This window comes from Melospiza georgiana, chromosome 2, assembly GCF_028018845.1.
Source record: "Melospiza georgiana isolate bMelGeo1 chromosome 2, bMelGeo1.pri, whole genome shotgun sequence".
Taxonomy (NCBI): Eukaryota; Metazoa; Chordata; class Aves; order Passeriformes; family Passerellidae; genus Melospiza; species Melospiza georgiana.
Window position 1 is genome coordinate 24,816,055 of NC_080431.1, and position 15,846 is coordinate 24,831,900.

General features: G+C 37.7%; 1 protein-coding gene across 1 annotated transcript in view; it reads right to left on the bottom strand.

The window, feature by feature from the left end:
* Window positions 1-7,602: 7,602 nt before the first annotated feature.
* The window catches only part of OCA2 (OCA2 melanosomal transmembrane protein), a 158,583-nt gene continuing 150,339 nt past the window's right edge, over window positions 7,603-15,846 (bottom strand). Inside the window, exon 23 of the mRNA XM_058018454.1 lies at window positions 7,603-7,797. Within this exon, the coding sequence (XP_057874437.1) occupies window positions 7,710-7,797 (88 nt within the window). The 3' untranslated portion in view covers window positions 7,603-7,709. The remainder of the gene's footprint in view (window positions 7,798-15,846) is intronic.

Genomic DNA, 15,846 nt, shown 5'->3' on the forward strand with positions numbered 1-15,846 from the left:
CAGAGATGCCAGGTTTGACAGATATTTCACATGGGTAACAAAATAGAAAAATAATTTCTAATTTGGACCACAGAAAATTCATGCAAAATTTAATGATATCTGGGAAAATTTACTATAAAGTTTCAAAAACCCTTACAACAAATGCTAAATCTAAAAGATAAATATTTACAAATTTAAATATTTAAAAATCTCCAATCTGTTTATATGCAGTATATATAACAGGTGTTCTCTGGATTTTGTTGCTATTAAAGGTGTTTATAGCAATTAAAATGCAAAAAAGAATATTAAATTCTCTGTAAATACAGAATATTTACATTAAATTAGAGTACTTATCTAGAAACAACTTTCCAGCTCTAACCTGCTTTGGAGAAAATCTAACCACCTACTTTTTTTTCCAATCTAACAGTGGGAACAAGAACACAGGAAGTATTTTATTGCAAGAGAAAGGATTGCGTGATTATGTGTTTAATATTCATCTTCCCTTAGTCTTGTTCTTGACAAATATCTTGAACTTCCAAGCGGCCTTATTTACTGGCAACACTGAAAACTGTGCCTATAATGACAATATTTATAATCTGGAATGTGCCTGACAAGATTTTGCTTGCAGTCACACCCATGTTGTGCATGTGCATGCCTTACATCATGTGTAGTCGTTAACTGAGGTCTTTGAGCTCAAGCAAATTACTTTTGGACTCTTCACTGACTTCAGCTGGTATAGTACAAAAACTCAGCATACATTATTCATGTCCTTCTTCAGCCTGACATTAATATTTCTTCTCATTTTCACAAAATCAAGACAGAAAAATTTCCTCACATAAATTATTGCCAGTCAAGTCACACTGCTTGGGACCAGACCTGGTGGATCTAAAAACAAACATTTTGCACAGAGTTCAGAGTATTTGCTCACATTAATCCCCCAAGTTGTTTTTCCAACTAGATCTTAAAAATAAGCAGTCTTGTTTCCTGAGATCGTGGACTGATCTTTGGCTATGGCAATGCAGAGAATGTGTGGATTAGATTTCATTGCTCACAGCTTTAACCACCACTAAAAATCTAGATCAAAATTGAATAATTTATGTGCTATAATCAAACTAACAGCACTAACTTTGATACATTTCTATCTAGCTGGTAAGTTGCTTCTTATTTATAAAACCTTAAACTATTATGTACTCCACAGGTTTCCTTTTCTTGGGTGTTCTGGGAGCTTAATAAATGAATTCACTGGATATAATCTGTAGCCATCTGAGTTCAAAAGTGAATTCAGGTAAGATAAAGAGAAACAAGACATCCTGAACCATTAACACTTCTGGGTCAAGTAGAGGAAAATCTTAAGTTTTCAATTTATGTTCATGAGCCCCAGCACTGCCAGACTTGCTGTGATTTTTTACTTCAATTGAGTGTCTGTAATGATCTTCATGACCAACGCTTGAAACACACACAAGTGGTTATAGAGTGGAAAGTACAGTAGGTGTATATATTAAATAGAAGGAGACTATGACATTAGGAAAAAACACTTTTTCTTAATGTCCTTAAAATTTAAGTAAGCGGAGGTTTCTCTCACTCATTAACTTTATTAAGGATAAGCAGACAGAGGCCACCCAGAGAAAAGTGGGGCAGGAAAAACAAATAAGTGAAAGTTTTATTTGACAAAGAGTGTGAATGAACAAGGAATAAGGTTTAAAATAGCAGATAAGTATGAAAATAAAAAATCTGGTGGACAATAAATGCAAGAGGAAAGAAGGAGGCATGAAAGGAAGCAGGAAAAAAAGAAAAATCTGCAGCTCCCTGCTAGATTATGTCTCTTGTTATAGCACTGTGCAGCAGCCTAACTCCTGTTATCTTGTACAGTTAGGCAGCTCATACACCATGGACAAACCAGTACGTGTTGATTTTCTTAAAAATAACAGCAAGTCTTTTAGTCCAGCCAGGAAAATAGTAACAATGGCAAAGACCACATCTTGAGAGGGTTTTTTCCCATTACTGATTCATTAGGCAAAGCACTAACTGAAACTACTGCTAATGAATCACTGCTGCCTATCAAAGTTGAAACAGCAACCTGAAAAGAGAAAATAACAGTATGTGGTCAACTTTAAATATAGTGCAAAACCCCTTTTGCTTTTTATTATTTTGGGTAGCTCCAGGATGTCAGTAATCCTATAATATTCCCCCTAATAAGAAATGTGTGAAGAAAGGTTTCTCCCTCATCCTCTCCCTTTAGAGCATCTATGGAGAAAGATTTTAATCCTTCTCTCAATAAATCACCAACACCTGTTGATTTTCAGTTGTCCTTAATAAATTGCTCAGATCTTAACATGCTGGCTTCATCTGCTCTGGTAAGCACTTATTCTGAATTGCCAGGATTTCATATCATAAATTCACTTCAGAAGTATTAATTTAATGCTTCAGCTATTTCTCTTTTTTTTTTTTTTTTTTTTTTAATTTGGTTCCAAATAATTCTCCTGGAATCCCATTGGAACAAACATAGAGGCTTATGCTTAGTATATTTATTTTTGGTCTACTTCAGGTGCCACTGATTTTCTGCTGTTTGAAACCTATGAATTCTGTAATGTGGGTAAATGTAGGGAATAACCATCTGATAGCTGTTACACTGATGTTTCCACATTTTTATTACTATCTAAAACAATAGATTGTGTTTGCATATAACTGCATATTTTGCTATGTGTTCAATAGTATTTATTTCTTTAGCAAAATTGAAAGCATCCATATAGAAAACGTACCTTTAGTACGCACTTCAGAAATCTGGATACAATGAGGAAACCAATATGTGAGCAAATCCATTGACTATGAAAAGTTACAAAGAAAGCCAGCAACACAGCACAAATCAAGGCATTTGATTCCTGGACCTGTTCCCATGAACTAGATCTAAAATCATGCTGAGTCACTGGAGGAAGTCTGCAGTCTCAGTTGTCCGAAGACAATTTTTGCAAATACATTGTAAATAATATTTGACTTTTTAGATGAGACCTTTCTCTTCCTTGGTGGTCAAGCGATTTTAGTTTCTTACTATTCCTTTTAAATTTGGTGTCTTAGAAATAGCACACTGTATTTCAACTTTTATTAAGAAAATCAGAATTGTTTTCTGGGACTAGACGTAGTGTTAATGAAGACATGGTACCTGAAGCTTTAGCATGTTCTGAAATAAGTTTTATGAGTAGCTGTGAAAAAATCTCTGCAATTAGGCAAGTTTCCTTTTATAGCTGTGATCTGTACTTGCCATATTTCTCAAAGAATAAATAAAAATATCTTTCTCAAGACAGTTAGCTGTTTCTAAATTCTACAGTTTAGTTCTATTATTCTAATAGAATTGAGAAACATTTTTTGAATCATACCTCAGTAACATCTTGCTAGCAAGGTATTCATAAACTCACTGTGCCACAGAAGAAAACATTTGCAGCTTTTAAAGTAATTTTCATTTGACCTGTAGTTGCTATGGAGATTAAATATATCCAGTCTATCAGCTCTAAAAAATATTAAACTACCACAGTATAAGGGGTATGACCCTTCCATGAAGCTCTAGAGGGAATCAGGTTGGTTCTGCAATGCCAAAATATTTTTCAATGGTCTCGAGTTTTAAGTAAAAGGTTAAATGTGGAAGTCTAAGGGCTATTCAGAAGAATAAAATTAATTGCAAAGAATTACAAAAAGCCCTAACAAGAGCAAACAACTAGGAAAAATTTTTCTGTAGTATTCACTGTGGACACTTGTAAAGTAAAATTGACCTTAATTGACATGCTAAACCATGTGAGCTAATAATTATGACTCAGGAAATGCTGTTTCTTATTGTAAGATGTTCTTCTATAAAAATATATTCCTCAGTTGTCAATACAGTCTTGCCAATATAGTCCAAGAAGGGATCTTAACAATTATTAGGAATAAAATGGAAAATCAGATGAAATAAGAAAGCTGCTGTGTAAATCCATGGTGTCTTGGCTAGCATTGATACTTCTCACCTTTTGAACTCAAAAAGGCCACAGTGAAACTTTGGAAGGTGGAAAAGGGAATGAGCAAAGATATGTGACCATTTCCTTATACCAACTGAACAAATAGACTATGATGTCCAGATTGAAAATAGATCTTTAGAATCATGATTCAGAAAAAAAAGATGGCTATGTGTAACCCCTCCTCAACCAAAAAAAAAAACTTGGGAAAGGAATTGGGAGAGAAGTGTCATAAAAATAAATGAGCAAAGTACAGGTACAAAGCCAACATCTGGAATCATTTTCCCACGGTGTATAGTTTATCTATTGATAAACTATTCAACTGTTGAGACAGTTGAAATCACACAGGTTCAGCAAGGAGCTGGATAAGTTTGTGGAAGGACAATCCTTTGGCTGTAATTAATTCAGGTGCTGTCTCGCATTCAAGAAACTTTGGGTGACAGAGAGTGCAGTTTTATATTTGCTCTGCTATTTGCAAGAGGCAGCTGCTAAGCCAATTGCCAGGGCAAGTGCTGGGCTGGGCAGACCCTTGGCCACTCTCAGTGTTGTTGTTTGCTGCACAGCTCACTCTTTGGTGAAGCTCCAGTATTTTCCTGATTCTTTCCTTGCTTTCAGTGATTGCCTTGCTTATCTACTGGAGATGGCTTCTTTTACTCAGCATGGCTTACTTTGTCTGGTAGTGCTGTAATTAATATGTTGCTATCTTATTGCATTTTACACAGCTCAGAAAGGGCAAGTAGACCTCAGAGAATTATAGCTTTATATTTACTATGTGTCTTTAAAAAAACATCACCAAATAGCCTAATAGGATGTCAATGAGAATGAGGAAACCATCCTCTGAGATCAGCCACTAGCATACTAAAGATAATACACTTGTACATTATTTATTACGTAAATAATATTTTATTAAATTATTTAGAGAGAATTTCACTGGAAAAATAACCTCCACCCACTCTTCAGATCCAATCCATTTTTATGGAATCCTGCACACTGGTTTTGTCCAGGATGTAGCCACTGTAATTGTGCCCTTTTGATGTGCAGATTACATTGATAGCTATAATGGAAGGCAATGAAAAGTGTACTTCATTACCTTGAAATTATCTGAAGCACCTGGGTAATTTTCATTACACTCACATAAAGCTCTGTGTAAACAAACAATTTTATTTTTTTACAATTTGCTTTTTCATTTAAGGTCTTACTGAGCTCTTGGCTGTGCAAAAGAAGATAAAAGACTGTTGAAGGAAGGAAAGTCAGTTTATATTAAGAAAATCCTCAGCAAAACAATATGTCATTAAAAAAAATTCCTTGAAGCAGAAAAACTCAAGTTCAGTTTCCTAAAAGTGTTGTTATCAACATGACTTTGTACTCCCTGTGCATTACTTGTCTTCTTTCCACAGGACAAGTTACATAGCAGAAAGAAAATCTCATCTGAGTCCTGTTGATGTAGCACTTCTGAAGCCAGTGACATCTCTCTTGCACCAAAGTGTTCAGAAGTATTTGCTGACATGAGTAAGTGGATAATATTTGCTGCATTTCTGCTTTCCTCCTTACAGCAGACTGTAAATGCAAAATGCATTTTTGTACCAGCTAGCGTGATTGCATTATTAGCACAGTTTGGTCAAAATTTGCAGGAAAGTTTCAGGGGTTCAAAAGCAGGATATGGTTTTAGTTTAGTTTTTTCATTCCTTAAAAACCACAATTAAATTAATTAGCACACTGTTTTGTGTGATCATAGACTCATTTTTATGTTCATACATGCAAACTGGGTTTTAATGTAACAGAAAAGAAAAAAAAAACCAAACTTAAAACGTTGTGTTTTAGCAGAAGCTGATTTTGCATTTTCTAGGGCTTAATACAACAGTTCTTGTGCAATCAATGACTGCACCAATATTGCTCCACTGTGAGAAATATTGAGATTTATAAAATACCCTGTGGCTATTTTTGCTATTTTTAACCTGAGATCAATGTTAAGCTGATTAAAATAAATGTTTGTTTAATTGAAACAGAGTTCCAGTTATTACACAGTGAGCTACTCTTTGCATTTAGAGTAAGACAGGCCAAATTCAGTTGCAGAAAAACTGTATGAAGGAGTGTCTTTCAGGGTCATAATTTATTCCTTGTTCTGTTTTGTTTTGTTTTGATCCAGACATCACAGAAGTTTGGTGGGGTTTTTTTGGATTGGTTTTGCGGGATTTTTTTTTTGTTTTGTTCTGTTTTATATCTATAAAAGGATACAGAAGTTATGCTGGTTCTGGGAGAAGATCTTCTGTTCTACAGGTGGTCGCTGTTAGCACAACCTTGGGGTTTCTCAACAGTGTTGCAAAATTCAGCTCCATCACAGGAGTTCTCACTGCTCGGGGGGCCTGGGCATGGGTGGGGATGGATATCTTGGTGAGAGGTCTGGAATCAGTGGAGACAGCTCTTCCCCTCTGGCTCCACGCACACACTCTGCTATCTCTGAACCTGCTAGGAGAGGTGGCAGCCCTTGCTTAGAGTGGGCACTGTGCCCCATTTGCATTGGCCTTTTACCATTTCCCATTTAAAACAGACCTGGTGAGGGATACAACCTATATAGGAGTAAAACAGGATGTATGAATTATCTCACATCTCCTCACTTTGGTGGGAGAAATACTGCTTCTTTCTCACTTACCTGGTTTTACCTCAAGGACTAAGCAGAAGGAAAAGCCACATTTGATCATCTCTACTGGCTTCCTGTAATTCAGCCTCGTCCACCTGGTGGGTTGCACTCACCAGGTTGCCAATTTTTCTGAATCAGTAAAATACACCCACCATTATTTCGGGCCAAATCCACAAAGATTTTGAAAGATTTAGAATTGAGCTCTTGAGTACCTCACAGGACTTAATACTCATAAAGACAATTTTGACCTATTGTGGCAGCCAATTATATAAAACTATATAGGTGTTTTAAAACATTATCACCAGAGATAAGGGAATCAAAGCCACAGTACTAGCTCATTCTTCCATGTAGTGTATTAACCTATTAAAATATTCAGAGTACTCTTTCACAAAAGTGAATTAATGATTAAATGGAAGATGTCTGCTGCTTTGTCACTATTTACGTTTGTCCTTTTGTAAGAGGAGTGGCATTGGTTTATTTTAAGGAAAAAAAAAAAAAGTAGAGGTAGCATAACATTGTTTAGCAACTTTAAAATGAAAAACAAAGCCTCTGGGCAATACAATCCTGCTTCCAAAATAATAATTCCTTCCACAGCACATTTCCAGGACATGTGTTTATTTTTAATGTAGATAATGATACATCCTTCAAAGTGTACAGATATTCTGCTTAACTTTCAATTATTACAAGTTGAATATTAATTACTTTCATACAAATTGCTAAATATATTGACAAAGAAAAATGAAGCCCTAAAAAGAAATTACTGAACATCTGCTATTGTGAATGAGTTTTTCATCTGTGACTATACTCAGATTGTGTCAATGCAAACTTTCAGGCACAGCATATTCCCTTGAGATGGCTCCTTTTCATCTGCACAGTAATTGCATTCATAATGAAATATATGAATTATTTTAATTTTGATTGTCTAATTCTCCATATTGTTCATAAAACAAAAGGTTAAGAATGACCATATCTGATGTTTATGCCAACAATCATTTTGATTGATACCATATGTTGGGATTTTACACATCTTTTTCCTTTCATATGTGTTCTTAACATTCTGATATAAGCTAAACATAAGGGAAAGCTTATCTGAGTCTTGAAAATATAAATTACTATGAGTTCCAACCTACTACAACATGAGCAACAAGAAGATAGCACATCCCAATGGTACAGGACACGATCATCATGGGGAAACCTAACCTGGAACAACAATAAAATAAAGCAAAGATTAATAAAGATACTCTAGTTTGCTCTCCAACCAATTTACAAAAAGGATAGTTTGAATTATCCTATACATTCAGAGTGAAAAATGTGTTTATACCAATACCAAAAGCAGAGATGTTCTGAGCATATAACAGTATCATATTCAAGCTCACCTTTCTACTTCCAACCTTAGAGATACAAGGTCAAAATTCACATTGTTTCATTGGTTTCAGAACATCTGTTCCAATTTACACTGTCTCAGAATCTTGCATGCTTTGCTCTTTTGGCCTTTTTCAAGTTTTTTCCCATGCACACAACATGCAATTTTACAGGTAAAATAACAATTCTTACAAATTATGCAGCATTAGAAATTACTTTCAAGCTGCATCCCTTCAGATTAGGTGTGTGATCCTGGTATGGCACTTTGTAACACAATATTGGATCAAACCCATTAAATTGTTTTCCTGTTATCTGAGCCACATACAGCTAGCACTCCTCTTTCATACCTCTCACCATGTCTAACAGACTTGAGTATTAACAGACTGCTGGAAATAAACCCCAGGCACTTGTAAAATTACTAAAACCTTACTGCTCTACCCGAAAAACTATTTTTTTTCACCACAGGAAAAGATTTTCTGATAACACCCAGATTTAATATGTCTATTTAGACTGACAAATACAAAGAGTAGAGACAGACAAGTGAAAAAGATGTTGTGGAGCTGGCCAAGTCCTGATGGCTAAATCTGCAGGTCTTCAGATATGTGAAAAAGAACTTTTCTGAAACTCATTTTTGTATGATACCAGGAGTCTGTGAAAAAACACTGCTGTGGTCACACTATTTTATTTCATGTTACAAAATCACAAGGAGAGCTGAGATATCATCATGCCACAAATTATACCCTTATACACTTTCTTTTACCAGATTCAGACAGGAGTTTTCATAAAACAGAAAAGCACAGCAATGTTGTCCGAAGTTCAGCATTTTATTAATTCCTTTTCTTGGACTAAGACCAACTTACACATCTGGGCATATTAATTCTCCCTTTTTGCCTTACTTTGCCCTTAGGAAGTTACTTGAGCCTTTTCCCATCTCTCATTACTGACAGAGTAGTAAGAGATGACCATTTTGTAGGGCACAGGAGGACGTTGTTCGTTGTTCTCTGAGCTTGGTTGAATGAGCAGCTCCCTCCCTTAGCAAGCTACAGATAGAAGAGATGTCTTGGGGCATTAAACGTGGCCCCCACTTCCTCAGGCTAGGAAGCCCTTGCATAAAATGAAAACTAAACTTCCCAATTGCTCATTACCATCTGCTTCTACCTGCAGCTGCAACATTACCCTAAACTCATGAGATCCTCATGGGATGTTTCTTCCATTGCTGTTTCTCTGGAAAGCTGACTAGCAGGGGCATAGATGTGACCAGCAGATCAGAAGTGCCTTTAACAGTCACTGGTTTGAGTTTCTGAGAAAGGAATTCCAGCAGCAGTGAAGGTCATTGCAAACACAAAAATAATCAGCCCTAGCCTATAAAGTTTGTAGAATAACTGGGAAATTAATGAACACAAGCACTCTAAAAAATATGTTGGAATTATTTAGGAAAGAGCAAGTTTGTCCATAATGCCAGCTTCATGGTCACTCAACCCAGTATGGAAGTGTGCTCATCTCACACACCTACAGAAATCGATTCAATCCAAGAGATGAAAGACAGAAAATGTGCAAAGAGGAGACTGTCAGACTGACAGATGATCTCATTTCTGTGTCCTTGACACCCCTCTGAGGAAGCTGGCCTGGATCCTTGTGTACAAGAATTGTCCCTGTGTCCATCACCCAGTATTGCCTGCAAGATCTGCCTCAGAAGGACAGTTACCACCATGCCTGGCTCCAGAGGCTTTCTTCATCATCCCTCTAGGGTTTTGGACCAGGTGAGCTGGCCTTTTCTGCCATTTTGGCATCAGGCATCATTATTGCTCTTCTGGCTCTGAAAGCATTGATGTTAAGTTGCCATTTGGACTTGGGAAAAAAAATGAGATTAGAGAGAAGGGCCAGCTGAGTCCAAGAGGTGAATGGAGAAAGGTACAAAAGATTGCTAGAAAGGATTAGAGAATTGCCACAGCTTTCAAATATTTCCTGAAAAGCCTGAAATGCATTTGAAGGATTTTTTGGGAAGTGGAAGGGGGTTTTTTCTTATGAACATGCATAAATATACTGCCGAGAATTGTTATTTGTTTTCCAATCCAACTGGTCAGATCCTTGCTTTTGAATGACTTGTTTCTTGAAAGGGCTGAATCACTCTTCAACCACTAAACTATGATCAAGCTGATTATACTGTAAAACATAAGAACTAATGCTGCTCCTGGAGCTATTTTAGGAAAAAGAACCCCAATAAATAAATAAATTATTTTCCTGGCTAGCCAGCTGTTTTGCAGACCCTTCCCATTCTTCTGTCAGCCAATCTGATCTGTGGCATTGCCTAATCTCACTTAGACAAAAGTGTCCTGATGGGACAAAAAAAAGCATACCCAGCAATGGCTATAGGAATAAAATAGGTTAGCTAAAGCTCCCTTAGTGTATATATATATATTAGTATTTATATATATATAAAACTCCCTATACATCCTTTAGTATATTTAATGAATGCTCCCTGTGGCTCTATCTCATGACAGGCTAGTGAGCTGGAGATTGCTGCAGCACTCTTAAGAGCTGCAGCTGCTGTTTGACAGAAAACATAGATCTCTTGACCTCACACTTGGCAAGCAATGAGCTGGCACTGGGAGGATTGGAGACAGAGCAGATCTTAGTCTGTATTAATGCCACCAAACAAACCTCCCTGGAGAACGCACAGTAGCTCAGCAATGAATGGCAATATGATGCCTTTGTGAAGACTGGCAAGGGGAAGAAAGCATCCAAAAAGATTCAAGGGCTACTTGACCACTGAAAACAGAGCAAAAAGGTTTGTTCAAACCTGGAGCAGGCACATGCAAGAAAATGGATTAATTATACAGGGCCACATGCAGGAATTGGGATCACACCCCCACTGTCACAGTGCCAGTCAAATGTGCAGCTGGAGGCAGAAGCAGCCGGCCTGGGGAGGAACCTCATTGCACATAGTGTGGATGCTTACATAGGGCACAATTGCAAAGCTGTTATTCTCATTGCATGGGCAATTACCCCACAACTTGGGGTCTGAATTTCAGGCTCACTGGCCTGAGCACTAATGTAATTGGATCAAATTCAATGTGGAATTTGTGTACCAGAGTGAGAAGAGATAAAGGCAGTAAGTATTAGTTACTGCAGAGTTAATAGAGTCCTTGAGTATCATGGGATCATGCTATTTACACTACCCATTGCTCTTCCCCAAGGTACAAAAAGTTCCTGTCTCAGGCTACATATGACACAACATACAACGAATGTTTTCTTTAGTTATATTAGGTCCAAAAATGCATATTAAATGATGTAAAAATTACTTCCAGCCACTCTTATTTCCAGCATACCTCTTGGAATCAAAAAGGGCCATGTCATTCTTTTGTTCCTCTCCAGGGAAAAGGATCAGTGGAATTAAGAAATTACCAAAACCTTTTGTGTTCTAAAACTTCAAATTAATAAGAAACACTAATGATCATATTTGCATAAAAATACATTTTTGCATCCTGCACTGCCCTTTCCTTGTCTCTTCCTCTCTGCAGACAGGGATATACACAGAGCCTGCACGGTTCAAAAAGTGCATCTTGGCACTCTGCAGCCAGCTGAGGGAGGGTTTACCACTGCAGAGAGGAAGCAAGGTCAGATACAAGAGAGGGAAGGATGTCAGGACTCAGCAGTCACCCCTTTTTTCCCCTCCTCCCCTTCATATTAGAGACTTACATGGAAAACTCCTATCTAAATGAAATCGCCCAGTCTAAATATACACAAAAAGCAGATGTTAGCTCAGTGTGAGATAGTGAGAATGTTTCAAGTGAGAGCCCCAGGGACCTGTCTTGGACAAAGTTTTACTTATTAATAACTTCAGTGATCCAGTAATGAAAAGCTTGCAAATTGTCCCAGTGTGGGAGAGATGTCAGACTCTGTGGAGAACAGAATTCAGCAAATCAAAATGAGAATTTGAAATGAACAAAATGAAACTCTGTGGAGGTAAGTGTGAAATATGTATTAGAAGTCAACTGTGGGCATAAAACTCGCAAGAGAAGTGAACCTTTTTGCTGGAAATGACCTAGATATTTCTAATTCTGTCTCACTGCAAGATTTCTGGCCCAGTATTTACTTGGGAAAAAAAAAAACCACTGTATGATTATTCTAGGAATAAAATCCATTTTTAATAAGTTTCTATGGAAGTGAATATTACAGTTTTCTTAGGTTATAAGTTTATCCAATATTATTTGCTAAATAATAATAGTGAAGCCTTTGGGGTTAGAATTGAGTTTTCTTGCACAAACTACATTACCTTGCAGCTCTATTTTGTGATGCTTCAAGAGCCAGTAGGATCCAGTATATATAAGACCCAGGTTTATTGCCCTGTTCTGCTTGATTCGGGACACAAAATACAAGATGTTCTTGTGCAATAAAACCTTGCCTATATGTACTACCTTCATTGACACCTCATAACTTGCACAGCCTGTGCCTCCTTGGGGAAATCTGTGGAAGGACCATGTCTCCTAAGAACCAAGGAACCTTCAGTGGATTCTCAGTGGAAAAGCAACAGCAGAAATTGCCCAAGATCAAACCACTGGCAGACTGGTGGTAGACAGGAGTAAGAGTTTAAAAAGAGTTAAAGCTAACTTCTACTTGTATTTGCAATTTAATGCAAAATTTAAATTCAACTGGTAGAGTTTCATCAGGCTTAAAATTTTAGTTTTTCTCAATTTGTATCAGTTTCATGCCACAGGTTTTACAGAGGTTATAACCTCAGCTTTTGCAGAAACAGACAGGGCCTGGACACTAATTGAACATGAACCATGAACTTGTCTTTGCAACAAGGAAGGCTAATGGCATCTTGGGATGCATTAAGAAAATATTACCAGCAGGTCAAGAGAGGTGATTCTTTCCCTCTATTCAGCACTGCTGAAGCTACACCTGGAGGGCTGGATCCAGTTTTGGCTTTCCCAGTAAAAGAGACATGGATATAATGGAGAGAGTCCAGTGAAGGGCTACAGTGATTACAGGACTGGAAGATCAATAATACAAGGAAAGGCCTGAGGGCTGGGGCTGTGCAGCCTGGAGAAGAGAAGGCTCAGAGGGGATTTTGTCAATGTGTATAAGTTTTTGAGGGGATTGTGTGAAGAGGACAGCACCAGGCTTGATGCCCAGGGAAAGGACCAGAGACAGCACAAAATGAAACACAGGAGGTTCTGTCTGAACATCAGGAAATGCTTTGTTTTTTACTGTGTTGGTGACCAAGCGCTGACACAGGTTGCCCAGGGAGATTGTGAAGTCTCCATCCTTGGAGTTATTCAAAAGTCATATGGATATGGGCCAGGGAAATAGGATCTAGGTGGTCCTGCTTGAGAGAGACCCCAGAGGTCCCTTCCAACCTCAACCCCTCTGTAATTCTCAGACTTTTATTTGTTCCTCTCTTATTCAACACAGGATAAGTAGGCATTATCTGCACACCTGAAGATTGACATCTTATCAGAAAATACTTGATGAAGAACAGAGGACAGATAATTCTTCTCAATCTTGGACAGTCTCTCACTTTCTGCAGTGTTTTGCTCTGGAATTCTGATAAATACAAACTCATTCTTAAAAGAGGATCTAAAAGTCTCTGGAAGCAGCCCCAACAAAGAGACTCAGGTGTGGGCATGCTTAGGATATACATAAGGTTAATTCTGAACAAAAGGAAAGTTACACATTTTAATGAAATGTCATAATTCAATTTGCAAAGTAAGTAATTTTCTTTTCAACAAAAGGATGTAACCACAAGATTCATCCTATGTTTTCTTTCCCTTTCTATCCATGCAGACTACCTCCTGAGTGCCCTATCATTTCAATTGTATTAATTGAATATTCCATCATTGCTAGTCTTTGACATACTGATCCAGCTTATCTGAAAGGAACGTATGGACTTTCCTATCAGCTTAAAGAAAACATATTCAAAATGTTTATCATATACCCCTTCAAATCTAGACACCTGTTGTAGCTCAGAAAACAGGTGGCTAAAATAGCAAGTGATCATTAAGTTAACATTAAATTACTGTGAATTTCATATAGTCTGAAATTACATAAAATTACAGTGTAGTTACCTACTAGTTACCATACATAGGAGTTTCTGTGAAATTTAAAATACAGAACAAAACCTATAATTCTATATTCATCTGCTTGGTAAATTTTTAACAATTTCTCACTATATTCTATCTGTTTGAATCCATGCCAAGATTTTCCATAGAATTACTGCCTGGAGTAAACTTAAGATAAGGAAAATTAGATCCTGAGTGAGAAAATAGAAAAGTTCTATCTAGAATATTCTCCCAGAGGTGTTTGGCTCTTATAGTTAAATGCAGAGTTATATGCAGAACAAGCAACAGGCCTTTCCTTGGCCTTTCAGAATTCTGATTACAGAAAGAAAAATTTCAGACTTTAATTCTGAGAGAATAGTTGTTCTGCCAGCTCCACCTGGCAGTTTCAAATGACTGTTAATACAATATTTGTTGCAGTCTCTGTCTAGGTCTCTGTGGTGCAACTGAGATTAAATACAGGACTGTCAGAATAAGTGACTCTGATACTTATCCGAAGCCTATTCATATATGGTAAGTTAGTAGCCAGTAAGAAAAATCATGAAAAAAAATTGGAAAACACATCACTTCTAGTAAAAAAGATACAGTAATTGACAATTTAAAAATCAGCAAGACAATTGTTAGATGACAAGGGTATCTCATCTTTCTTTTAAAAATAAATCTACTGTTCCAATAGAAAAATGTGAAATCTTGCAGACAGCCAGGGAAGACCACAATCTCAAGTACAGAAAAAGACCTGAACACACAGAACTAGGGGTAATATTTTACTCAGAAAGACCAGCATAATACAGATAAATTTGTCTGTGCGGATCCACCTAGATGCACATAATGCACTTTGGTCAAACAATCCCATTCAATGCTACAGGTTTGGGAAAGAGTGGCTGGAAATCTACCCTACTGAAAATCTTGCCTAGTGGCTGGTCAACAGCCACTGAACATGAGCCAAATTGTGTCCAGGTGACCAAGAAAGCCAATGGCACCTTGGCCTGTATCGGAAATCGTGTGGCCAGCAGGACCAGGAGCGTAATTGTGCCCCTGTGCTGATGAGGCCACACCTCAAGTACTGCGTTCAGTTTGGGCCCCTCACTTTCACAAGGAAGACATTGAGGTGCTGGATTTTATCCAGAGAAACAGAGCTGGGGAAAGGGCTGGAGCACAAGTCCTGTGAGGAGCGGCTGAGGAAGCTGGGGTTGTCTAGCTTGGAGAAGAGGAGGCTCAGGGGTGACCTTATTGCTCAACTACTACCTGAAAGGAGGTTGTAGCAAGGTGTCAGTTGGTCTCTTCTGGGCAACCAGTGATAGGGCAAGATGAAACAGCCTCAAGTTTTGCCAGGAAAAGTTTAGGTTGGATGTTCAGAACAATTTCTTCACTGACAGGGTGGCTAGGCATCGGAACAGGCTGCCCAGGGAAGTGTGGAGTCACCATCCCTGGAGGTGGACTCTGCAGTGTTAGAGTAACGGTTGAACTTGATAATGTTCAGGGTCTTTTACAAGCTAAAGGATTCCAAGTTTCTATGACTATTAGGGGAAGGTCTTCTCTATAGACAGACTACTTCATACCCTACTAAAGAAGTGCAACATGCCATGATAAACCGTGGCATTCAAGATAATCTGTTAGTGCTTTTTGTGACTTCATGTCACCCGTGGATCTATCATCACATATTAGCAATGTGTTTGCTCTCCACATCTTGTAGGCAGACCCCAAAACAAATTTTATCCTCAATTTGCAGCTTCTGGTTATGAAATCTTCATGCCATTCTAAAGTCTAGGAAATGCAAATGTATGTAATTGGTTCAGCTTCTTGGGAAAGCTATACTTATTTGTCT